This window comes from Rhipicephalus microplus, unplaced genomic scaffold (assembly GCF_043290135.1).
Source record: "Rhipicephalus microplus isolate Deutch F79 unplaced genomic scaffold, USDA_Rmic scaffold_22, whole genome shotgun sequence".
In the NCBI taxonomy this organism is placed as follows: Eukaryota; Metazoa; Arthropoda; class Arachnida; order Ixodida; family Ixodidae; genus Rhipicephalus; species Rhipicephalus microplus.
In genome coordinates, this window is record NW_027464595.1 from 9,608,442 (window position 1) to 9,633,946 (window position 25,505).

At 46.1% G+C, this 25,505-nt stretch overlaps 1 protein-coding gene across 1 annotated transcript in view; it reads left to right on the plus strand.

Annotated features, from left to right (window-relative positions):
• LOC142786344 (uncharacterized) overlaps positions 1 to 25,505 on the plus strand; it is a 121,107-nt gene that overhangs the window by 73,258 nt on the left and 22,344 nt on the right. Inside the window, exons 6-9 of the mRNA XM_075883973.1 lie at positions 3,132 to 3,198; positions 9,111 to 9,245; positions 14,132 to 14,286; positions 17,507 to 17,785. Of these exons, the coding sequence (XP_075740088.1) occupies positions 3,132 to 3,198; positions 9,111 to 9,245; positions 14,132 to 14,286; positions 17,507 to 17,785 (636 nt within the window). The remainder of the gene's footprint in view (positions 1 to 3,131; positions 3,199 to 9,110; positions 9,246 to 14,131; positions 14,287 to 17,506; positions 17,786 to 25,505) is intronic.

Sequence of the window (25,505 nt, forward strand, 5' to 3'; positions counted from 1 at the left end):
GCAACGTCTTCAGTATATCAAGCATGTCACTAGGCACCACTTAGACACCACACAGTGTTCATTCCTAGGTCCAGGATTAGTCTCAATATCACCTGCTAATAACAATTTCAACAGCATTTTGGCACAACCGAGAACTACAGAGATGGAGCGCCGTGGGCTCAGCAGAACAAGTAATGATCGGCATCCAGTTCGCTTAGCGTAAAGGCAGTGGTCATTCGTTACCTGCGTAGTGAAGTCAAGCGGGTTAGGATGACCCATCGCTGGTGTGCCGCCGAGCCCACTAGGCACAGTGAGCGTCTGCCCAGGGTTTATATTGGTGCTCCAAGGAACGGTGGCGCTGTCAGAAGATAGCGTGCCCGAAATCCAAGATGCCAGCTGATGACCACGAGGCAACCGTAGTGATAGCGTTTGGCGGTGATGCGCATTCCAGTGCACAGTACAGGCCGGGCTGGCGCACCCCGTCATGGCGAGGTGACGCGTTCACATGCAGGTGGTCAGCGCCGCATGGTAGTGGAGACCGAGTAGGCTTGTCGAAGTTCTGCAGTAGCATCAGGATCCAGGGCAGCACGAAGAACTGCGTAGCGAAGAAGTCAAGCGGGTTAGGATGACCCATCGCCGGTGTGCACTTGATGGGCAGCTGACAGGGAATCGCAAATTATTCATCGTGGAGGAAATTTTGTTGTAGCAGTATTAGACAATGCCCCTTTGCGCATGCCCAGTTCGAAAAGTTTGGCTGTGCTTGTGCCTAGAGGGTGCTGGGGTTTTGTTGAAGGCCAGAAATTCTAATGTTCCTTCTCGAAGGGTGAAGGTCGATAAGACATGTATAGTTGTGCCCCATGTGCATACAATGCTGTACCACCACAAGAAGTTTGGGAAACGACATGGAGTTGAGGTCAAGTTTTTGATGCTTAAGGAGCTTGCAGTCCTATGCACGTTCATAGGTGGCCACGAAAACGGGGTGCAAGAAGCACTACACGAAATCATATGCAGAATGCAGTGCTAAAGGGGTATATGAAATACATTTGTCATGTGGCTAAAGTTGTGTGGCACAAATGAAAAGATGTGCCAACATGTGCACGTGTGAACATGATTTCTCAGTAAAAGAAATGCATACAAATGGGCACCTACCCACCCAGTGCTCAGAGTGCAAGTGTAAACCAATGCTGGAAAATAAGAAGATATTGCGCTGCTGCTGCGATAATAGAGCAAGTAAAATTTGCAAAACACATTATACAAGGAAGAAAGGAAATGACTGTGCCAATGAATCATCTGTTGGCTAAAGTATGAAGTCCTTTGCCACTTTTCATTGTCAAATTACTGTATTGCCCATGGACATCTTATAAAACTTCGTAATAACTGAGCTTTTGAATTTTTGTATACTGCTGTTTGTGTGTTGGGAGGCAGGCTTGATTACCTTGTTGCAAAGGCTCCTTGGTGGGGATCTACCTTACTTCTTTGTTATTTGTCTGCATAGCATGAGCTTACTTTCATTTTGTGGATTGTTCATTTGAATCTTCTTTTTTTTCATGGTTGTTCAAATTATCAACCTTTAGCACTTCTCCGAAAGTACTACACTATGCAGTCGAATCTCGTTGTAGCAATCCTCAATATAATGGTTTTTTTCGAAAATTCCCCTCTAAATGTTCATTGGTTAATTGTAAAAATGTTTCACTACTACAAATTTCAGAATATTGCATGTTTCAGAATAATTTATCGAATTTTATCTCCCTTACATTTTCAGAACACTCCAAAATAATGAATGACGACTTTAAGAAGCTATTCACGGCTGTAAACATTATGCCCAGTCCCGTGGCTGCCACTCTCGTCATGATGAGAATGCTGACATATTTCTCTTTGCCTGCACTATTCAATTGTGCGATAGCCCTGTTGTCATCATCATCGTCTGGAACTTGCTTTTCAAGTTAGGCTTTGCCCCGTCATCCTTGCTTTTGTCAGGCAGCTTGACATGTGGGCTGGTTTCTAGCCTTTTTGTTGGTGGTTGAACATTCAAGATGAGTTACGGAAACAGCACGAGAGGAATGCTTAGACGGTTAAAAACGCAATACGAGAGACCTATTGGTTGAAGTCTCTGATAACTCGTTCATGCTGTATCAACGTTCACACAACCTACAGTGCTTCAACAAAGCGTGCATGTGAACTTGGCTAATGACCGATAAGATCCGTATCATCCATTGTGGTAAGGACACTGCGACGAGAGTAAAGACGACGTTGAAACAGTGTACGCAAACCAACGTGAAGCATTCGTATTAACTGCTAACATTTCGCAGTGTGTAAGAAGGACGCGCCTGCTTACCGTAATAGTTTATTTTCCAGCAGTCGAGCTGCTCACATCAAGATAGACTGCCCTCTTTTTCAAATAAACGTGCACTGGTTCTGTATTACTTCGAGTTTGTTTTTTCGCACTTATTTGAGCATAATGTGGTTGCTCGATAATGTATACACAGCATGGGTATGCGGCTCATGTGTTAATCTTTACTATTTTTGTGCAAAGTTTTATTACTTTCATTAAAAAAAACTTCACAATAAAGGATAATATTTCGCGGTTCTTTGAGATTTGTTGCATTGAAATTTCACTCTGTATTCACCATTGCTACAGATCCTTCTTAAGCGTAATGGCTGCCGTGCAAAGAACACTGTGCCACCAGTGGTCCGGGTGCAACTAGCAACTTCGATGAGGACGGCTTGCCTCATGAAGACTATGGCTGTATTTGTGCCTTGTTAATTCACTGATAATTTTTTTAGAATGGTGCATTAGTAGCTGTAAGTTATGTCTGTAGACAATTACCAGCATGATTTGTGGTCTACACTACAGTGTTGCTTGTGTCTGTACAGTCTAGTGTAGAACACACTCACGACCTTTTTTCTTTCTTGCCTTTTTTTGTTCGCTCTCTCCTGGAATAGCAAGGCAGAGACAGGGCACCTGTGGTCAGCAACTCTAATGCACCTAAGTTGTCGCCTGTATAATAACGAAGAAATTGACCTCTTCAAACAATAGAAAAGTGGGCTGCTTGAACCTCATGTAATACATTTTTTTTTTTACATGTCGTCAAAGCATTCTCGTCATTCAGTGCAGCTTAGCATCTTGAACTTGCGGTCTTACTTTTTCTTAGGGCGGCCGTCGTCGCGCTGGTGTGGGCGTCGCCTTTACAGCCCAGAGTCATCTGTACAGGACTCTCCGTATGTATTCTTTCATATTGTTTTTAAATTATTTTATTTTGCAGTGATGTTGCTTCACTTTTCATGTGTTTGCTAGAGATACCTGAACATTCAATGGTATTCTATAGTTTTTCTTTATAGAAATGTGTTATCGATAATGCGTCAAGTGCTACAGCTCATTTGCCATCTAGCGCAAGGGCTGTGACAGAAGGCAGTGATGTGACAGCTGTGCTGAATGATCGATAGTGCTACAGCCTGCTCTATTTCCACTATTCTACACCAAACGGTGTGTTTTCATAGTTTGAAAATGAAACCACAGTCTCTCGAGGCTGAAGCATACTTCTGAAAAGTTTTCTTCTGAAGAAATAAAGTTTACCATCAATGACGATAGTTATAGCGCGAGAACAAAACGACGACACAGAAACAAGGACACGAAAGACACGAGCGCTAACTTCCAACTGAGTTTATTGCGCAGAGCATGAAAATATATAGAGGAGACAGTAACCATGTGATAAAAACCGTATGGCACAAAGAGCAGAACATCAGTTAAAAAAAAAAAAAAGCACTGAAAAACAGCAAGGAAAAATCTAGAAGAAAACGAAACAGAAAGGTAAAGATAATATAACTACCTGCCCGCACCGAAACCTTCGAGGAACCTGAGTTCCTTCTCGGACAAAGCTACGGAGGGCTTGCTAATATAAGGCACCTGTTCGCGTGCCATCTGCGCGGCCTCGACAATGACTCGGGTGCTTTCGTCTCTGTTTGTACAGCGTCGCTGGGTCCTTGAAGAGGAGAACACAATTGCACTCAGTGCCGTGCTGGGCAAGAAAACCATCTTTCCTGTTTCTAACACTGTTCGCGTGTTCTCTCAGCGGATCGTTCAGACACCTTCCGGTCGTTCCGACATAACAAGCACCACATGAAAGGGGGGTCCTATAGACAACTTCCCAGGAGCAGGCCGCATACCTGTTTTTCGATGTTGAACTCTGCATTCCGTTGATGACTGCGTTTCCAGGGGCTTTGTAGATTTGGTGAGGCTGAATATTTTGAATGGTGCCGAGAACAGGACACGAACTCCAACTCTTTTTCCAATTTTTTTGAGGCTGTGTGTTATCTGGTGTATGTATGGAATCACGGCTATCCTTTCATGTTTCGTATCCGTGTTGCGCAGATTCCGTCGCTTCCTCTGTTCTGCCTTATTAGTTCGCAGGATCGTCTCTGCAACAGATGCGATAAACGCCTCGGGGAAACCTGAAGCCTTAAGCCGGGAAACTTGAGCTTTGAAGCTCGCAGAGATATTGTGGGCGCACGACCTATTTAAAGCATTCTCAAGGCAGGTTCGTGCTATGCCTCGCTTAACTATCTTACTGTGAGCGGAAGAAAAGGGAAGTAGAGGTTTCTGCGCACGTGGTTCATAACACCAACAAATGTGCTGTGAGCTAAAAACCAGATTTAAATCCAAAAAGCGTAACTTGTCATTATCGGGTATTTCATGTGTCAACACAAGAGGCTTTAAACAATCTTCGAACACACCTATAGTTTGAGTCGCAAACGAGTGAAACATAGAAGAATTACAATTTACAAGAACCAAGAAATCATCCACGTATCTGAATATTTTGACGACATGCGAGCCTTCTAACTTTTGCTGCAGTTTTTTGCCCATTTTTACCAATAGAAGATCACTGACTAGAGGTAGAGGGACACAGCGACGCTGTACAACCACAGAGATGAAAGCACCCGAGTCATTGTCGAGGCCGCGCAGATGGCACGCGAACAGGTGCCTTGTGTTAGAAAGGCTTCCGTGGCTTTGTCCGAGAAGGAACGCAGGTTCCTCGAAGGTTTCGGTGCGGGCAGGTAGTTATATTATCTTTACCTTTCTGTTTCGTTTTCTTCTAGATTTTTCTTTGCTGTTTTTCAGTGCCTTTGTTTTTGCGTTTGTTTTTGGTTTTTTTCTTATTCATGTTCTGCTCTTTGTGCCATATGGTTTTTATCACATGGTTACTGTCTCCTCTATATATTTTCGTGCTCTGCGCAATAAACTCAGTTGGAAGTTAGCGCTCGTGTCCTTCTTGTCTCTGCGTCGTCGTTCTGTTCTCGCGCTATAACTATCGTCATGCCATACCAACTAGCCCAAGCTGCCACACTTCTAATTTACCATCAAACCCAGTTTTAGGCACACGGCAGGCCCAACGCGTCTTGGTGGCTTTCAGCTGCCGTCACCAGTAGCGAACACAAAACTCGTAGGCTCCGAAAGGCCTACCGGCGGCCCTGTTGCCGTTGTTTAGCGTATGATCTATCACTTGCAACTTGAAGCAGCCGTGTGGCTTCAGTATCGCCCCATAACGTGCCAAGATAACCGACGCAACATACAAAACACGCCGCAACGCGCACCGGCCACTTCGGTTTGGCTTGGATTGGTTTGAATCTCCGTGCAATAGTACGCTTGATGCTTAAGAGATGGCGCCAAATGGCGCGCGCTATCATCATCAGTGGCTGGAACGAGCAGACATTATTGCGGCAGTTTTCGGGGGTGCGATAATTACTCGAGGAAAAAATTTTTTCGTTTTTTTCTAGGGCGATGTGGGGGGTTGCGAGAATTATGCGAGTGCGAGGATTATGCGAGTAAATACGGTATATCTCTATTTCTGACACAAGAATAACTCTACTAAAGCACTCATACACCCTAAATGAATATCGCTTCCATACAAATTGCTTTAAATACTTTCTTTCCACTAGCCATATGACAGTGAATGACTTACCTTCTACTATTACCAATACCACCTCACTAACTACCTTTTTATCACTACTTGAATGTTACTTACATGATGCACAAACATAAAACTACAAATTTTTTGCCTTTTTCCTTAGCGATGTATACTACTATTGGTATTTATTCTGCTACCTACATTCCACTACCTGTGCATAGAATGTATTTTTTTTTTCGTATTTTTTGTAAAGCTTACGTACTAATGTGTAATTATGATTGTATAATCGCAAGTATAATGATATGTGTCAGCACTAAACAGATTTCACAGTTGTGTATAAATGTTTAGCTGATGTGCATTTTCCTGTTTATCTTAACTTTGCCATTCAGTACAAAAAAAGGGAAAAAAAAGAAAAAAAAAGTTATTTCGCAGTGTTTTTTCTTTTGTCTTTTTTCCTTATTTGTTTATAGTTTGTGTCCTTCCTGCAATAATTCCTAAAGGTATTGGCAGTATGTAATAAATAAAATAAAACATCAATCAAGCAACGGTAGTTGGGTCGTTTGCGACCAAAGCATTGAAGGCAACAGAACCTATGCCTTTGAGCAGATGGTGCACTTTGTCTCGGTCATGAAGGTGTTGACACGTTGACAAAGAGAGAGAACATCCTCGATATATGCGGTATAAGACTCGCGTAGTTGTTTGCGACCATCAAGAGTTCTCTTTGCCAGGCTGGCTCGAACTGCTGGACTAGCAAAGTCTTGTCGCAGATGTTCTTTGAAGACGTCCCAGTCGAGAAAGTCGATCTGGTAATTAAAAAACCAAGTCTTCGTCATGCCAGTAAGATAAAAAGGAGATGTGGCGGAGATTGTGTGGATCGACCCAACAGTTCGCTGCATTCACTATGTCATATTGGTGTAGCCAGTCCGTGTCCTCATTTCAGAGTCCAGAAAACAGAGGGGGCTCGCAAGGGGGTCCACTGACGATTCAAGAGTGAGTAGCTGTGGCAGTCGTAGCCCGAGGGTTAAAGGGAGAAGCACCTGAGGGTTCGTCCTGTGGCGTGCTGGTGGGCACGTAGCCCAAACGACGACTTGAGTGAAGCTCCAAGAAGTAAAGCGGGTGAGCGGGGACAGGGAATCGAGGAGTAACCTCCATCACTTGAGATGTAGTCCTTTACACGCCTTTTTAGGCCTGGTAGACGTGGCCAAAAACTGTCACATCGAGGCACAGAACAGACTCAAAGGTTATATGCACCAACGATGAAGATGAGGAACACCATGTGATGATGGTTATGTAAAGGTAATGAAGAAGTGTGTTGTAAATGCCCACAATATTTGCAAAATATATTTGCAAGAGTGGTTGCAGCACTGGCCAGTCTGGCTCGTCGCTCGAGCAGCAAGCGACCTTCATTCGTCGGATGCATACGTGCATTGACAATTTGCACAGTGGCAGCCTACATGTAGAACTACCGTCGGTAAAGGTGCCGTACCGGCGCATCTGGACGTCAGTGGGAGAGTGGTACTGCTTCAGATGTGTGACATGTATGATTTCGCTGTTTCGAGGGGTGGATGAAAACGAGGCAGCAGGAGCGATTTCATAAGTGACGGGAGTCACCTCACGAAGCACTTTGTATGGTCCTGTGTACTGAGGGAGCAGTTTTACAGGCCAACCTGCCCGGTGGGAGACCAGAGCAGAACCAACGAACCGGGCGAAAAGTGCACATAGCGGTGTCCTTGATCTTATCGACGCTGTTGGTTTTCTTGGGAGGCCAGAAGGCGACCACGAGCGGCTTTGCGTGCATGGGTGGCTCGAATATAGGAAAGTGGTTCAAAGCTATACTTGTACCACAACAGCTGCTTTTAGTGTCGTAGTGGTCTGCTGGTGTAAGAAGGCTCGACGGAAAATTTTCATTAGAAGGTAGGTGCAGATGATTCCATGTTGTTCATGGCAACCTGTGTTGCCCATTCCACGACCCATGTCTTACTGGATCTGAGCTGGTCAACAACTTCCCACTGCCCGGGGAAACAATCACGCATAGTATCCGGCCGTGGCACCATTTGCATTTGGCTTAATATCTTCCGGTGATATGTTGCTCAGCACATATGGGCTGGAAAAATTGCATCTGCAGTTTTCTTCCGATGCATTCCTGTGCCTTGGTTGACTTACTTGTGCAGGGGGGAAGTAAGCCCTCCACTCTAGTTTATGATGATTGGGGATGTCGTGAAAACAGACCAGCTAATCTCTTGCAAGCCTCCCTGAAATGAATGGCTCACCTGTCCGATTGACAAAAAAAAAACTCGAGCATTCAGGCGAGTAGTCTCCAGAGTGTGCTGGTACCCCGACACTTTCTATTTCGCGAATGTAGGGACACAGGTGTAAGGTCAAGCAGCTGGTGTCTGACAGTATATCAGCAGGAAAAAAGAAACACACTGGACACTATTAGCGGCTTGCAGACAGCATACGAAAGGAGCATGGGCATAGACTACATGAAATCTGTCGTGGCGATCAAGGCTTTTTGTGGCCATGCAATGTAATGAATGGCCTGCTGTGCTTGCACGCCACCTGCTTGCTGATGTCAATTGAAACATTTCTTACTTCATACTCACCTTTTTAGAGCTGACAGTACCACGAGGAGAGAACTTTCCCAAGCATTTTCAAATAATTCATCAAGCTTCTTTTCTTTATAATTGTTTGTCCATAATTATTTTCACGAGATTTAGTGTATAATCATAGTATTTAATGTACAAAAATTTGCTTTCAATTCTTTTTGAAGAGAAATAAAACCTGTGGCGCAGGGATCGCTTTTGCCAAGCTGTGTAATAGAAGAGAGAGCGGGAAGGTATGTAGAAGGAACAGAAATCTGGTTTCGTTATGCTGAATGTTATCTAGCTCTGTACAGTCAACATAGTACACATAACATTACACAGTACAGTTAACATTCTCTGTACCTTCTATTGCTCTGAGATTTGCTTGCTTTCAGAATGGTTGGGTAAAGTAAAAATGAACCCTCACAAATCCCTTCTTTCAATACGATTCAGCTGTGTTTTAGCATGTGCTAACTTTTTGACTACTTTAATACTGTACCATACTGTTTCTTATCAGGAGTGGTAATGTACTGATTGCTAAATAGAATAAACCATTTCGCTATGTTAGTGTCATGTAGTCTGCAAGGCTTTTGTTTGAGAAGATTGGTTGACAACCTTGTCATCCGATTGTCTTTCTGCGGCGTAGATCACCCTCACGGCGGCAGCGGCGTGACGCACTCGCATGGCGGCTGTGGCGTGAAAAACTCGCAAGGCTTCAGAAGCGTCTTGCGGTGTTTGGCCCAAGACCCTCGTCGGGCATGCTGAGCTCTGCTTGCTCCACGTAGGCATATTTTGACCTCACACTGACTGAATGCGAAGCTGTCAATAGTGCTGGCTGAACGAGGAAGGCGCAGTGCGATTAGTGCTAAAGTCAGCCTAATGTTTATTGTCAGTAGAAACAGGTTAATCATTGTACTTATTTGCATACTGTTTTTGCAATTTTAGACCTTCTATAAGGGGGTGTGAAAATTACGCTGACTTTGCACATGCATTCGAAATAATTCACAATCATTTTTTGTCCTACCGCACCTGTTACATACTTTATAAAAATGAATTTGGAGCTGTACAAAGTGTACTTCTTAATTTATCTAAAATAAATCGTACTTTAACCAGTGAAATCCTGCTTATGCACGGCCTAGTTTGAATCACTGACAAAGGTCCTTTTTGAAAATCGTCGTGGCAGCTGTAGCTGCCTGTGCAAAGTGCATCGTTATTGGTTTGGTAAGACATGTTTGTGTGCCCCATTGTTTTTAAGCTCTTCTTGACAATGCTAGGAAAAAGCAGGTCCAATGACACAGCGACACAAGAGGACCTAAGCTTTCACATATAGTTGAAAAGGTCTAGTTGTAGGAAACTTGTATTAGCAAGCACTCATTCTTCTGCTTTCTCTCGTATGCAAAATCACTCTTTTGAGGGGCCCTGAAACACTTTTTTGAGTCATCATGAAATTAATTCACTGGAAGAGCTCATTGCCTCAGAAATTCAATGCCGCAAAAATGTGAGCGGCAAACAAAGTATGTCACGCGCGCTTCGTGACTTTGAGCACTTTTTAATTTTTTTTGTGGGTTTTTCAATGAGATCATGCGCGCACCCGTGGACAAGTCGTGGCCGTTTGCGACCTCTATAACGACCGAGTGTGCCATGTTCAAATCAGCCAACGGCTAATAAATAGGCTTGCCATGTGTGATTTTCGAGCGTCTTTCATAATTTGCCGAAAGAAGAGAAAGCAATTTTTAACTGACTTTTTTAATTAATTGAGAATTGTAGGCCGCGTGATGGGCTAGAACATTTGGCTCGCGTGTTTTTGGAAGCCTCTACTTCCAATTGGCAGCTTTTTCTGACCATGCTCCAAAAGTGTTGCAGGGCCGCTTAAGAACTTCATGATGAAGGGCTTGGTGGAAGTGCGGTTCTCGTTTTTCTTGGCAAGCTTTACAACAGCGAGTTAGAATTTTGCCGTACGTACAAATATTGTCTCTCATCGCAAGGGAATACAGGATGGATAAATGGTGAAACGTAAACTTTCTAAAACAAAGCATGTGTTGCAGCGTAGATATGATGACTCCAACAAAGGGCACTGTTTACAGGACAGGCCTTCGCATGCCTCTGACACAGAAAATAGTTTGTGCCCTGTCGTGAGCATGCATTTTTGCAGTGAGAGAGATGGGAAAGTAGAGGGAGACAGAAAAATGCTTGTGCAGTTTTGGCCGCCTATCTACAGGTTCGGGTGTTCAGGTATGATAATCTAAAGACCATTATTTGGGGAAGTCCATGGAAGAGACTTCGCACTTGCAGCCAGTTTCATGTATGTCATATTGATGAGGATGGGAAGTTGGCTGCTTTAATGTGCTTCCAGATGCAAAATTAGCTGCTCTAATCTGCTCTGAGATGGAAATTTTCGCAGCTGTAAAGTGCTCAAAAATGAAAAATCCCAGCTGGTTTGTACGACCATATTAACCTTCATTTTATCATTCATTTAAGCGCCCGTGCTAGAAAGTCAACCATTTTGTGCATGCCCTAATTCCAAAGTTTAGTCGGTGTGGTAAAATACAAGCGCTGGCCATGATTGTAATTGTCCACTTTATATGGCATTTATGTTCATGCAAGCCTGGTAGTGTTTGTCGAGGCCAATGGTTGCATGGTCACTGATGTTCTCCTCTACTTTACTTTCCGCACACTCATATCCCAATTGCGAAACAACATTTAGACTGTACAATTAATGTGCCCTATACCATATCTGGCTTCATTATTTTCAGATTTTTGTGGAGAGAGAGAAAAAACATATTTTGAAAGCCTTGTTTGGGTTTGAGTTCTAGAGTGAGGATAGTTATAGCGTGGCAACGGGAAAATGACAAAGGGACAAGAAGTAGACTATTTGCCGTCGTTCTGTTCTCGCGCTATAACTATCGTCATGTCATACCAATCAGCTCAACCCGCCACACGTCTAGAGTGAGGCTTTACTGACCTCCCCTTAGATGGTTAGTATATGGTCAAAGAGGATTTTTTCGCCCAGATTCTCAACCGAGGCCTCCCATGTATGTTAGACTGGAGTGATTGACGTTGTGGAATATTGGCTCTGGGGCAGTGCCAGTTAGAGTTGGTATGGAACCGTACGCTTGGCGATGAGGTCTATTTGGAGCCCAGATTCTTAACCGAGGCCTCCCATGTATGTTAGACTGGAGTGATTGACGTTGTGGATCATTGGCTCTGGGACAGTGCCAGTTGGTATGGAACCGTACGCTTGGCGATGAGGTCTATTTGGAGTTTGTTGTATTTTGTGCAATGTAAAGTAATTCGGCAGGGAGTGTGTTTGTGCTTCCCTAAAGAGTGCGATTGGTTTTCAGAGAGAGCTTCAGGCAGTTAACGAAGCTCCTGTCAGGCTATTTGGAGGGATTCCAGGTTGGCCCTACATTCCTGATGTCATTCGGCGTGGTCCACTGTGGGCCGATAAGTTACAGGCCAACCCTGGGAAGTATGTGAGCATAAAGGTACTGAAGCCTCAACGTGGGTCTGGCAGTTGCCCTACTAATGTAGCGAGATTATGGTATCCATAAGTAGTGATCTAAACGAATACATTTGGTGGGAGTTCGTTCTGGAGGAAGGATCGTAAGGCTGCCTGCCAGCTTGTCCTGACCGTGAGTTCTTGAGAGGCATGTTCATCCTGTGTGATGGCTTGCATTATGGCATTTCTGCTATTGGCATGGAAGGAATGTAGTTCCAGAAAGAAATTAGCCCTTTCTTCACTGGCCAGCCACTTATAGCAACTAATAGCCTGTGCTGACTTTTTGACCACTTTATCGCCATTCCGTATTGTTAATAATGGAAATGGTACGGTATGTGTTGGTTTGCGCAGTATAAGAAACAGTGAACTTAGTGCTCTCATAGTTCGCAGTGTTTTTATTTAGAAAGGTTGTTTTGACGGTCCTGTGACGCAATTGGCCCTCTGCAGCCCATCATGCATGCACAGGAATGCCTCGCCTGGCTCGTGCGCCTCATCTGGAAGGCCAGGCTCTTCCAGATGGTTTGCTATTCAGGGTAGTGTCGTGAACCTGTTCACCCTACAGGCAACTCCACCTGCCCAGTCAGTGCCAAGACAGTATTTCTCACCGTGAGCACATTTTGGGATTCCCACTGATTGAATGGAAAGGTGATCATAGGGCTGGCAGATACAAATTAGGAAAGCACCACAGCACGCTCTTAATGAATCCATCAATGGCAACTCGTGGGCACGAGGTTGTGTGTGGCCCTGTCTACATAAAAGCTTTTTTACTGTATAGTGGGGGCGAGGTGTTGTTGGGTTTGAGACATGCGCATTAGTCATCAGCAATGATGAGTGGCATGCTCTCCTCGACAGAATTCCTGCTGCAAGGAGTCTCTTCAGTGTTAGCTTGATTGCTGAGGAACACTGATAAAAAGCTTTTCACAGAGTCTTTTTTTTTTTTGCAATCGGAGCTCTGGTATACGGCGAGCCACAGTCGTCCTAATTTTTTGTGCAACATAGACTTTACTGATTTCTCTGCTTGTGTCCGTGTTTTAGAGTCTAGAGTTTGGGACCACAGTGTGATGTTAGCAATATTAAAGTTGCACATTGCTGTGTTCTTATATATGACCATGGCAGTGCATCTGCAGTCACGTTTTATTGTAAAAAAGCACAAAACTTGCCCAGTTTTGTGAAAGTAGCCCTATCATTGTGAATCTAGCCCAGTTTGCAAGCTGTTACATTAAGGGATTTGTGCCGGCTTTTTATCAGGCACACTTGTGAACCATTGGGCTAGACTTCAGTAACTCTACAACCAATGAACAGAATTTTATGAAAAGGTGCACTTTCTTTAGTGTTAATGTATGAACATACCCCAAAAGCTTTATAAAGATATCTTAGCAAATAAAAAAATCACCGCATATCCAAGGAGTGAATGATGAGTGGGGTGAAGTACTGGAGGGTTTCTTCGCTAAACCATGAACCATCCGCCAATATCGCCCACTACATCATAAAAGACGTGACACACTGTATATGTTTATACAAATAATCTTAATATTTGTAAGTGGTAGCTATATGTCGCTTTTGTTCCGCCTTCATTATAACGGCTTCATGGTTGATGAAGTGGTCGATTGGTGATGGGGTGTTGTGGGATCTTTGCAAGTACGAAGTAGTGGGAAGTTTGCAAAGGTGGAACTATAGGTGGTCGGGTACATACAAGGGATGGACAGATCCATGCCTTAGGGAGCTTAGCTCGTAGAAGTTAGGTATCCCGGGTAGCCTCCCATTTAAGTAGATCGATTCTCACGAGAGGACTGCCATCGCAATGAAGTCATTTGCACTCTGCATCAGCAGTGGGCAGCTGATGCAATCCTTGCTTTCAAATCGAAAAAACATTCGGCATTTTTATGTCGATGCTGTTTTAGTCTGTGTGGTAGGAACTTATCTACCATGGTAGCCATGCTAGCATAATTGTGCTAAACTTGCTCCTTCCAGAAAATGTTACGTCTGTACTTTTCTAAAGCTGGTCATTTACCTGGGTCGGACCTTAAACTTGTTATCTTTTATCGCTAAGTAAACCCAGTGCAAGAGAGAGAGCCTGTTTATAAAGAGCAAAATTCTGCCATTGCAGTTTCACTTGCTCGAGCGGAGTTAAGCAGAAAAAGAAAAACGTGCACATTCATTTCCCACAGCACAGCCCCAGCGGTGGGCCTCAGCGGCTCGAGCGGTGAGGAGAACAGCAGTGGCAAGAGGGGGCGCCTGGAGAGCCCCCCCGAGCAGGCCAAGCCCGCCGAGGATCCCGAGGCAGCCAGTCCTGGCCAGCGTCGCAGCCAGGGACCGCCTCATGGTGAGAGGACATCTTTCGTATAACATTCGTTCTGGTCAACCATGTTCCTAGCGATGACCGGCTGAAATGTTTTGCACTGCAAGTCATCAGAATGGCTGCTCGCTTTTGAGGAACACTGAAGCACGTTTTGAATTTAAATAAATGAGCTTTCGCTCTGATGTCATCAAATTTCGTGCTCTAAAAACTTGTCAAGCTTTTTCAGAACTAGTGCAAGCAGCTGTATTTTGGTTAGAAATCGCAGCAAGCATCTCGTACGGTGATGCGAATATTTCTGCTGTAAAGGTTGGTGGAAGCTTCTGGACAGTTACCACCTGCAGAGCTTCACATACCATCAGGACACAGGTGAAACTTTCCTGCTGATTGGCTATTGCTGCCAGCAGTGCTGGTCTATTAGAACATTCCCAGGAGGTAATGGAACCAGCAGGTGACGGAACCAGTAGCTGGTGGTTGCAGTGGGTGTTGAAACCAGCAGCTGATGGAACCAGTACCTGGTGGTTCCAGCAGGTGTTGAAACCAGCAGATGATAGAACCAGCAGCTGATGGAACCAGTAGCTGGTGGTTCCAGCGCAGTGTTGCAGGCTGTCGGCCAACTTGTAACTCGCCGACATGAAGCACACCTCCAAGCAACAAAGCAGGCAATAAGCCTAATTCGAGCTGCATATTGTCAGCTGCAGGCTTTATTGCAGCTTTAACCAGCTGAAATACGGCCTGTTTCTAACTGAAAGTTAGTCCCTGCACAGCTGAACAATCGTCACATTCCAATTTTGTAATACTTAGTAATATAAGTTAGTAACACGAGTTACAGTGGTACCAATGAGCAGATTTGTAACTCGCCGACATGGAGCACACCTCCAAGCAACAAAGCAGACAATAAGCCTGACTCGAGCTGCATATTGTCAGCTGCAGGCTTTATTGCAGCTCGAACAAGCTGAAATACAGCCTGTTTCTAAGTGAAAGTTAGTCCCTTCACAGCTGAACAATCGTCAAATTCCAATTTCGTAATACTTAGTAATATTGTGAGGAACCGGTTTATTCGGCCAGGCTCGAGCTAAATCACGCTGGTGATGATATTCTTAGACGAAGAAGATGTACAGGTGGTGATGATTACAAAGAGAATAAAGAGTCATTCGCTTGTCGCGCTCACACTAATTCCCCCGCTCGGTGAAAGCGGCTGCCTGGTCGCTTGACAGTATTATGAAATGCATCGCGCATAATGCTTTAAATGAGATACGTGCACTATCTCTGTGCCCGTGGCATAAGCTGCATGAGGCGCTGGCTTCAAAGCTTCGTCGTTCTCGCAATCAGATTCCTCCAAATCGCTCTCGCCACGTGCTTCATTCACAATGCCCCAATTCGAGCACGGTTCCGCAGTGTCAGCATCATCATCGGCCGAAATCAAATCATTATAACACATGTCCCATCAGCTCTCCCAGGTCGGAGTCGACGACGCGCTGCCACAAATCGCCGCCGTAGTGCTCCTGTTCGGAAGCTTCAGGCTTGGCATCGGGCCTGACAATCGACGAAGTCGGCTTCGCGAAAATAGTTACGCGCACATGTAGCCGCACTAAATATTCACCATCTCCACAGCTGAATACCGGGACTCTTGAAGCGGCAAGTTGGCTGCCAGGTGGTCAACAGCTATGAGCAAGCGCTTCGCAACGCGGCACCTAACACGCGGATTACGCTCTAGCTTAGCGGTCATACTTTGGACGTTTTGTTGAGCGGCACGAAAAAGTGTGCTAGTCCTCCCGCCGGCCATTATGACCACACACACACACACACACACACACACACACACCAAGAGCGAGCAAGACGCGCACACGCGTGGAACAGCTCTGGGCGCGTTTCCATTCGGAAAACGAAACTAATTCGAGCCAGCGTGGCGGGCGTCGCAGAGCAGTGGAGACAGGTGAAGGGGTTGTGATCAAGAGAGGAGAGCAGACTTGCGAGAGAAGGGCAAGGAGTTGCGATTAAGCACGGGGGAATGAAAATTCCTTCCTCCGTGCGATAAAGAGAGAGGAGGATGCGGCGGGCGGGCGACCTTGAAAACCAAGACACGGGAAGGAGGCAGGTTGGGTAGTTCGCTTGAAAGGTCCGCGAAACTCGCCTGTAGAAAAACTTTAAAAGAGTGCCAGTGTGCGCAGCCGTCAAAGCATGGTCGGCACGTTCGGTGCGCGCGGTGGCGTTCAAAGAATCGGCGGCTGTGATAAAAAAAATCGCCTTGTTGCGCCGGCGGGTTTGCGTAGCCTCACGATCTTCGATATTTTTCGATTCATTTCGCACAAATGGACAGCCATTTTTGCGCTTCCGCTCGCGTGCGAAGGGAATGCCGAGTCGAGTGTGAAGGGAGCGAGGACAAATCCTAAACACGGAACGGATAGCAAATTGTCAGAATCTGTGGGGTAGCGTACGCACGTGCACTAGACGCAGACTATCGGATACAGTCAGTAGCCGACAATTTCGGCAAATGGTCTGGTCACTCCAGGCCGGCAATGTCAACGACAGTACCAGCCATCAAAAATGGGGTACGTGGCGGACTGGTCTTCCCAAGATTGGTGGCAGTGTGAAAACACAGGCCTCGTCCGGCGATGCAGGGTGCTCAAAGTAGTGGGGGGACAAAGGACGGAGGGGTGCGTAACAAAAAGCGGTTGGGGAGAGCAGCAACTAGAGGGGCGCGGAGGCAGAATCGGCGTTTCACAATAAGAATGTATGGGCACGTCGCCGATGCCTGATCGTTGGTTGAAATTGGTTTCTTGGGAAGTCGGCACACCGCTGACTCCGTTCGCTGTAACCGATCAGTGGCGCTGGGAGACGTTCGTTGTAAGTGCGATTTTGTGCCATTGAACCAATGTATATTTTTACGGTCACGCGGATATTGTTTGTTTTAAGCAAAAGTTTGTTTTAAGTGGGGCCGTGATATGTGGGCTCGACAGTATCTGTGATGTTATGCCTTTCAAAGTAAACCTCCAGGCGAACACGATACGTTGGCCAGATACCATCCGCACCTCCTAATTTGGGTGGCTGCCCAGCACTCATGTTTGCGTGGTTCACTCGTCGCCACCGTTATGTCAATATCGAGATACAACACGAAAACCAGACAACACTACAAAAGGGCAACTTATTGAGCAGCTTGTTTTTATACTTCATGTATGTAAAATTGCAGTGGCCGCATTGATAAGACTGCATACATCAAACGCTTCATTCCACTCTTTGCATGCAGACACCAACGGTTTATTAGGTCCCTCACTGTCAACCACTGGTGGCAGTTCCTCCAGCTGCAGCCTGGGCTACGAAGGTGCACCCGTGCCGCAGGGTTACCTCGGCCGCAGGCCAAGCCACATAGGCGACCAGGCGGGACCTTCAGGGTGCTCGAGGTTCCTCCGTAGGACACCTCCCCATCAAGCCGTTTCTGAGCTGGACGAGGCCAGTCGTGCAACCCTGCAAGAGGAGCTCTCTCCCACGCTATCTTGCAGGAAACTTGCTGCAACAGACACCAGAGGTGTGCATTTTTTTTTCACAAGTCGTGCTCTTTGAAACCAAGTTGGTCTAGCTAGTTCGGGTGCTATTTTGTGTGTGTTGTGTGACAGAACAGAAAGGAACATCACAAGAAAATAAAGAGGGAGCAAACAGCCAATGGGTGAGCTGAGAGATGAAAAATGTTTTCTACGCATGGAGATATACAGTAGACTCTCATTAAATGAAATTCTTCAAATTGTAATACTGCTGAAATAGAACAACTGCCTCTAATAATGGTTTTGTACTGGGAATCGTGTTTCACTGCTTATCTCTTGGCAAGCAAAGCTCCTACTTGACAGAACACATTTTAACGTGACAGCGTTAAAGAGCTTGTTTTGCAGAAATTCTGGCATATGTGTCAGCGTCATTGGTTGTGAGCGAAAAATCTTATGCCTGACCGAAAAATCCACAACAATGCAAATAAAAAAATGAAGATAAAAAGTTTTGGAGCAGAGTGGAGACCGAACCAGGGTTGTTTGGGCTAAACTGGGGATTCAACCCGAGTCGTTTGCGTGGCAAGCGGATGTTCTGCCACACGGCCATACCTTAGCTTGTTAAAACATTGAAAAGAACTTCCTCTGCTTGGAAATGCAGTGAAAGTAGCTTTTGTACTTCAGAAACACACGCATCCTGTATACATGCTTCACAATGCAACATGAAATATTGCAGTAATAATGCATCATACAAGCGTCCATTGCCAATGGGCGTCAGAATATGTGAATATCGTAATGGCTCCGTGGTTGAAAGCCGGTTCATCGGTACAAAAGGCACACACACTACTGCACCTGTCCCCTTAAGGCCACGTTGTGGGTGGATAGAAAATTCGATAAGGTTTCATCCACAAAGTGTTTGAAGTACCACTAGGAACAAGATCAGTGGCGCTGATCGGTTACAGCGGATTCGTTTCGTGTTCAGGACTTGTTCTCCCTCACTTCGCACTCGACTCAGCATGCCTTCCGTTCGCGTGTGGAAGCGCGAAAACTGCTGTTAATTTGTGCGGAGCAAATCGCGAAATATTGAAGTTCTTGAGGCCACGCACGACCGCCGATTCTTCGAACACTGCTGAGCCCCACAATCCAGGCGGCCATGCTTTATTTTAACTTCTGCACGCGCAAGCACTTTTTCCAAGTTTTTCTACGTGCGAGTTTCGCGGACCTTTCAAGCAAGCTACCCAACCTGCCTCCTTCTCGTGTGTTTTGATTTTCAAGGTCACCCTCCCGCCGCATCCTCCTCTCTCTTTATCGCAACTTCTTGCCCTTCTCTCACAAGTCTGCTCTCCTCTTTTCTCTTGAACACAACCCCTTTGCCCGTCTCCTCCCGCCGCTCCGCGACGCCTGCCACACTGGCTTGAATCAGTTTCGTTTTCTGACTAGAAACGAGCCCAGAGCTGTTCCACGCGTTTCGTCATGTGTGTCGGGCGTGTGTGGTCATGATGGCCGTTGGGAGCACTAGCACGCTTTTTTCTGCCGCTCAACAAAACGTCAAAAATGTGACTACTTGGCTTGAGCGTGATCCGCACGTTAGGTGCCACGTTGCGGAGTGTTTGCTCATAGCTGTTGACCACCTAGCAACCAACTTGTCGTTTCGGGAGTCTCGGTATTCAGCTGTGAAGATGGTGAACATTTCGTGTGCGGCGGTGACGACTACATGCGCGCGAAACTTTTTTTGCGAGGCCGATTTCGTCGACATTGGGCCCGATGCCGAGTCTGAAACTTCCAAACTACGGCGGCAATTTGTGGCAGTGCGTCGTCGACTCCGACCTTGGAGAGCGGGTTGGACATCTGTTGCGATTGTTTAATTACGGTTGATGATGATGCCGACACTGCGGAACCGTGCATGGATTGGGGCATCGTGAATGAAGTACGTGGAGAGAGGGATTTGGAGGAATCGGATTGTGAGAACACGCAACTTTGGAGCCAGGGCCTCGTGCAGCTTATGGCACGGACCTCAGTGAACGAGCACACTGCCATTTTGAATGAATTCGAGACCGTCCTTATCACTTCTGCTCTTCGAAACACGTGCATCACGAACTTTTTCAGCCAAAAAACGTTGGTGTTTTCACTCGCAACGTTTTTTAAAAGCTGGGTTTCATTTACTACAAACTTAGGGATACAACAAACGGATGCCGCGTCATGCTTAGTTTCGTTATAAGCGGGCTCAACTATAATACTTCAATGATCAGCCAGGAAACAATGTCGCCCCTTGTGACTCTGACTTCGGACAACGCTGTTGCTGCGAAAGACCTCGCAACCGCAGAAAGCGTGACGGCGATTGCAGCCGCTGCCTCCCTTACTGCAGGTATGCGTGATCGAGCGGACCGTGTAAGGATAGATGCTATATTTTTTTACCACAGCTGACTGAATATCGTTGCCCGCAGGGGCGCCTGCGCAAGTAAGTGTTTGGTGTGTAGTGACACCACGGACCCGAGCTAACGGGGGGGTTTCGGCTCCCTCCCACGCCTAGCCGTGCGTGGCTTTGCCGTGTCCGGGGAAAAGGGGATCCTGGGGGTTGAGCCGACGCTGGGTGATTGGACCTTTAAGGCCCCCCGGCAGAGGCAACACACCCCTTTGGCCCCGGCTTCACGTAGACGGCACCTCTGGGCTGACCCACCCAGGAAAAATCGGCAGTCGCCTTTTCCTATCTATTTCTCCCTACATCTTCGTCTTTATCTCTTACTGTTTATCTGTCCTGTCTTCTACTCTCTTCCGCTTACTTCCAAACTTCCCGGCGGCTAGGGTTAACCCTGTGCAAATAGCCTACCTTGGTCTAGGCGCATTGGGTTATAGTGGCGTTGTACGGCTGGCGTCTGCAGGTTTCAGCATCCGCAAACTTGTAGCGTCCCCTCGTTGGGCTCCGTGGTGGGTGGCCGCCAACGCTGCTGAACAACATACAATTAGCCTACATACAATTAGCAACATACAATTAGTCTGTACCAGTTTTTTGGGCAAGGCTGAGTGTCGCTGCCTAAAGCTTAGTTTTAAATGCGGATCATTTCTTAATTACACAATGTCGCGCTTTGGCAACTGCACCGTCCACACCCCCACTGCGCATGCTCGCGTGTCGTGCCGCATGCACACAATTTGTGCCGGCCCAGGAAGACTTCCGCAAAACTCGCTTCTTTCCCCTTCTCTCCTCTCACAAGGCCAACGCAGGCAGTGTCGGCTAGTAAAAAATGGACCGCTTGCCCTGCAAAACCGTTCGCTGGCCACCCTGTATGTCTAGGCACTGGATCGTGCATTCGGAATTCACTCAAACAAGGGAGTCTTTACTTGGCTTTCGCTTGACTTGATGCTTTCCTTGACTCGAGTAGATGTGATGGAAGCAACATTACCTTCAATCAGTAGTGGGGCACAAGCCAACATCAGCGTCATACCACTCTCCTTCATTTAATGAATAAGAACAACAAAGGTGTAATAACGGTTAAGGGGGGACGTGCCTCTGAGAACGAACTTTCTTGTTTCTGGTCGGATGATGATGAAAATCGGCACAGACACTAAGAATGGCCTCACCATGCATCCAAAAAAATTTCGAGGCGATAGCACAAATACTTAATGAGAGACAAATTATTTTTCAATTGAACCTTGTGGAGGGGCTGGAGGATTTATAAAATGACAAATATAGTTGGTAATTGCTGTATCCACTGCCAAATGTATGTTGAAGGGGGCTGCGTTCTCAAAATAACTTATTTGCAACACTAAAACTTGTAGTTTATGTTTTCTCCAGCGACACTGCAATGAGCACACTTGCACTACAAACAAGAAACTCTATAAAAAATTCTTTAAGAAGTACAATGAAAAACTAGGATCGCAGCCCCCTGAAGCACAGTTCAAGGAGCATTACAAAAATAAACGGAATCAAAATCCGTACAGTGGTTGCCCAGATATCTGCTCCACGATCTGAGTGTAATGCCAAAAAAACAGTATTGAGAAAACTGCATTTAAAGTTTCAACTTTTTTTTACGTCTCTAAAACACCTTAAGATTGTGATCTTAGGTTTGTCTTGTGATATTTGACTTTTCAGGTATCTGGTCTCTGACCAGTGTGCCTTGGTTGCCCTTTTTTTTTCCCCCATAATTTCCTTTTCATGTTTTACAAAGAACAAGTATGGATTTCAAACCAAGTTCTTTGTATGAAGGAGTGGTGTGATAGGCATGACAGAAAAGATTGTAATTGAATGAGACCATATACTGAATTGATTACACATATTCTTGTGCCGAAGTTGTAATTAGTGTAATTACGTTCTTGATTATAAATATCCACTGAACATTTCTTTATTTAGAGAGAGGTTTATTGCATCAGAAAAATGGATCACACCATGACAGCCCATGCCTTCTTTCCAAATAACAGTTATGGGCAGAAAACTGGTGGCACAGGAATTTTTAGCAGTATATTTAATGACGTAAAACGGGCATATAAAAATTCTTTCCCCTGATTCATACGTGCTCTTTTGCCGCTCTAGCTGTGAAACGCATCATCGTACAGCCGGTCGCGGAAACTCTAATCTACAGCAATTCATTAACCTCGGAACATTCATAGACGTTCGTGGCGATATCAAGCACGGCTCTAAGCACGTCTGAATCGCATCACAAAAGCTTATTGACAGCACTCCATATGACCGTGGGGTGCGCGGCCGCGCGGACAGTGCAGCCGGCGCGTAATGCACTTGCCGGCGGCGTTCGATGACGATGTGCGAAATGTGTAACTACGAAGACAAAAAATCGGCACGCACTGCATTGGCATCGCATTTTCGAATGACGACGCGCGAAACTGCTAGCCGCTGTTCCGAGCAATCCATGGTAGTGAGGGGAGGGGGGGGGGGCTGACGAGCTTGACTGTGTTGTCCGCTGCCGATGCGTAAAACGTACGCGATGCGTACGTGATTCAGAGGAGCTAGCGAGTGATGTGGTACATTACTTGCAAAGAAGCACGTCGCCAAGAGTGCGCTTGCGCGCCGCTCCTGCTCGCAGTCTCGCTGTCAGAGGAGTTAGGCCTAAAGCAGACTCCGATGACGCGCCGCACTTGTAGACCGCCGCGCGCCCGCTCGTAGTAATCTGATCGTGCATCCGGTGCGGCCACTCGTAGCAATCAGATTGGGCCGCCGCTTTCAGCTTCATTGCTTGCAAAGAAGCACGTCGGCACGAATGCGCTAGCGCGTCGTTCCTGCCCGCAGTCTCGCTGTCGGCGGAGTTGGGGCTAAAGACGACTCCGATGACGCGCGGCGCTCGTAGACTGCGCTCCCGCTCAGAGTAACATGATCGCGCATCCGCTTAGTGCTCGTAACTAAAGCGTTGTTATATCTTGAGTGATTATCGAGCCTTGAACACGTCACGAAGTGGCGATTTTTGAGAGCCATGTCCTCGCGACGCACAAGCAGCAGACGATCTCCCGGAGCGAGCATCGGGCCAATGGCGAGGCGAGCTGAGGCAACATGGCGGCCACGGCCAATCAAGGGCCTCAAAACGACCTTCAAACATTTGCTTTTTCGCTCGCTTGTTGTTGAAGGGAGGAGCCAGCTGAGGCGGGAAAGTTAAACACGGAGAAATGCTCTTTCCTATGAGCCCAAGAAGTCGGCTCCCGGCCCACGCATCGCGAAGCTATAATTTTTTGAAAATCGCCGTTTTCTGTGCTTCGAGAAAATCTGTGCTTCGAGAATAATGCTGTTGAAACTTAATTTTGCCGTTTTGAGGAAAAAAAATCATGGCACACATACTTTTAGTCGATTAATATGCACCGGGAATGTAATAGGACTGATTGTTTGTACGAGCGTGTCGTTTCTTCTAGTCCTGTAGCAAGTTGTCGCCGTGTGCTCGTCTGCCGCGAGGCCGCTTATCAGTCCGGTGACTGTACTGACGGCGATGTGCGACAAATGTGCGTGCGTCATCCACGATCCGTTGAATAACGCAACCATGTTTTCCGGCTTGTCCAGAGTAAGTGTCGCGAACCAAAGTTGCTCCCTCGCTCATCAATTTTGAGGCTACACAAGTGCCGAGGTGTTAGTTTCCTTTTCTCGTAAGACTGCCGCATTTTCGAGCGAAGATTGCGACAACGTTGCGAACACGTTGTTAAAAGCAGTCTACCTGTTGCCAGTAGCCTTCATTGCGAGGACCGCGTGCATGATCACTGCGAACTTAGTGCTGCGATTGGAGAGGTGCTGTCGTTTTGGAGTATCGATGGTGAATTGCTTCTGCTGGGCAAAAGATAGCGCGATAGAGCATCAGCATCTTGATGCTTCTTCCCAGATCTGTAGGCGACATCGAAATCGTACTCCTGCAAGCGAAGCGACCAAGGCGACCCGATAAGTTTTTCAGCGATGAAAGCCAGCATAGGGCGTTATGTTCGGTCACAACGGTAAAATGATGGCCGTGAAGATATGGTCGGAATCTTTGCACTGCCCAAACAACAGTAAGGCACTCCTGCTCGGTGATAGTGTAGTTCTTTTCTGGAGCGGTAAGAGCACGACTTGCGTAAGCAACGACGCGTTCGCGTGAGTTTTTGTCACGCTGGAAGAGTACCACACCAAGACCATGACAACTTGCGTCGGTGTGAAAGATGGTGGGTGCGGTGGAATCGAAGTGGCACAGTACCGGATCCGACGTGAGGGCTTGCTTCAATGCCGTGAAAGCGCTTTCGCAGTCTTCGGACCAAATGAAGGGGACGTTCTTTGCGAGGAGTTGATGAAGCGGAGACGCAAGTTCCGCAAAACCACGTATGAAGCGCCGGAAGTAAGAAGATAACCCAAGAAAGCTGCGCAGGTCCTTAGACGTAGTGGACGGGGAAAATCGAGGACAGCGGCAAGCTTCTCGGGGTCGGACCGAATTCCTTCTTTACTGACAAGGTAGCCGAGAACCTTGATTGTCTTGCTAGCAAAGGTACATTTCTTGGTGTTAAGGGGAGATGCTACTCGAAATACGATTTTCTTTAATAAGAGTCTGAATTTAACACAAAATGGCATGCTAATAGAGTTTTTCTCCTCTTTTCAAATACGTCATTTATTTTCATGTAGATATCTTGGTTTTCTTTCTGCAGGTCAGATACTGCAAAATTATGGCCATTGTTATGCAACAATTCTGACCTATAAAAATTCGAGATAAAGCATGCAGATATAGCTATGATCCTTTGGAACTGTAGAGGGCAAAAAACTATATTAATTTTGTGTGTAAAAAGGTGAAATACAATAATAAAATAGAAAAATTTACTATGGCTCTAGTTGCCAAAGGCTTTCGATGTTATGTAATTTTTGAAAAACATAATCAAGCAGCACTGACAATCTGAATAGATACTTGCACTCTCTGGACCTTCATCATGCTATGTGCAAAATTTCATAGAGGTATGACAATTCTAAGTATACAAACTAGCGTGTATAAGAAGCACAGATCACACAAAACTGCAAAAGGAGAAAAACGCATTTGAAAGTTTGAAACCTTTTTTTTTTTTATCACAGAGTTGTTAGAAATGCATAATCTTTGGCCATAATGTTCAACAGAACTTTGAAAAGCACTGCAAGTTACAGAACTGTCCTGCAGCATAGGTTGTGCTCTCACGGTCCTTGCGAGCACTCTCTTCTAGCCGTGCCCTTTTCACTCCTCGACGACAATGGGCCATTGCTTCTGCTGTCAGACACTCAGACATTTTCTTGATGCGCCTCGCATCGCGGGAATCACTGAAAGTAACTATATCTCTAGATGGCAGTATGTTGAGCTCTTT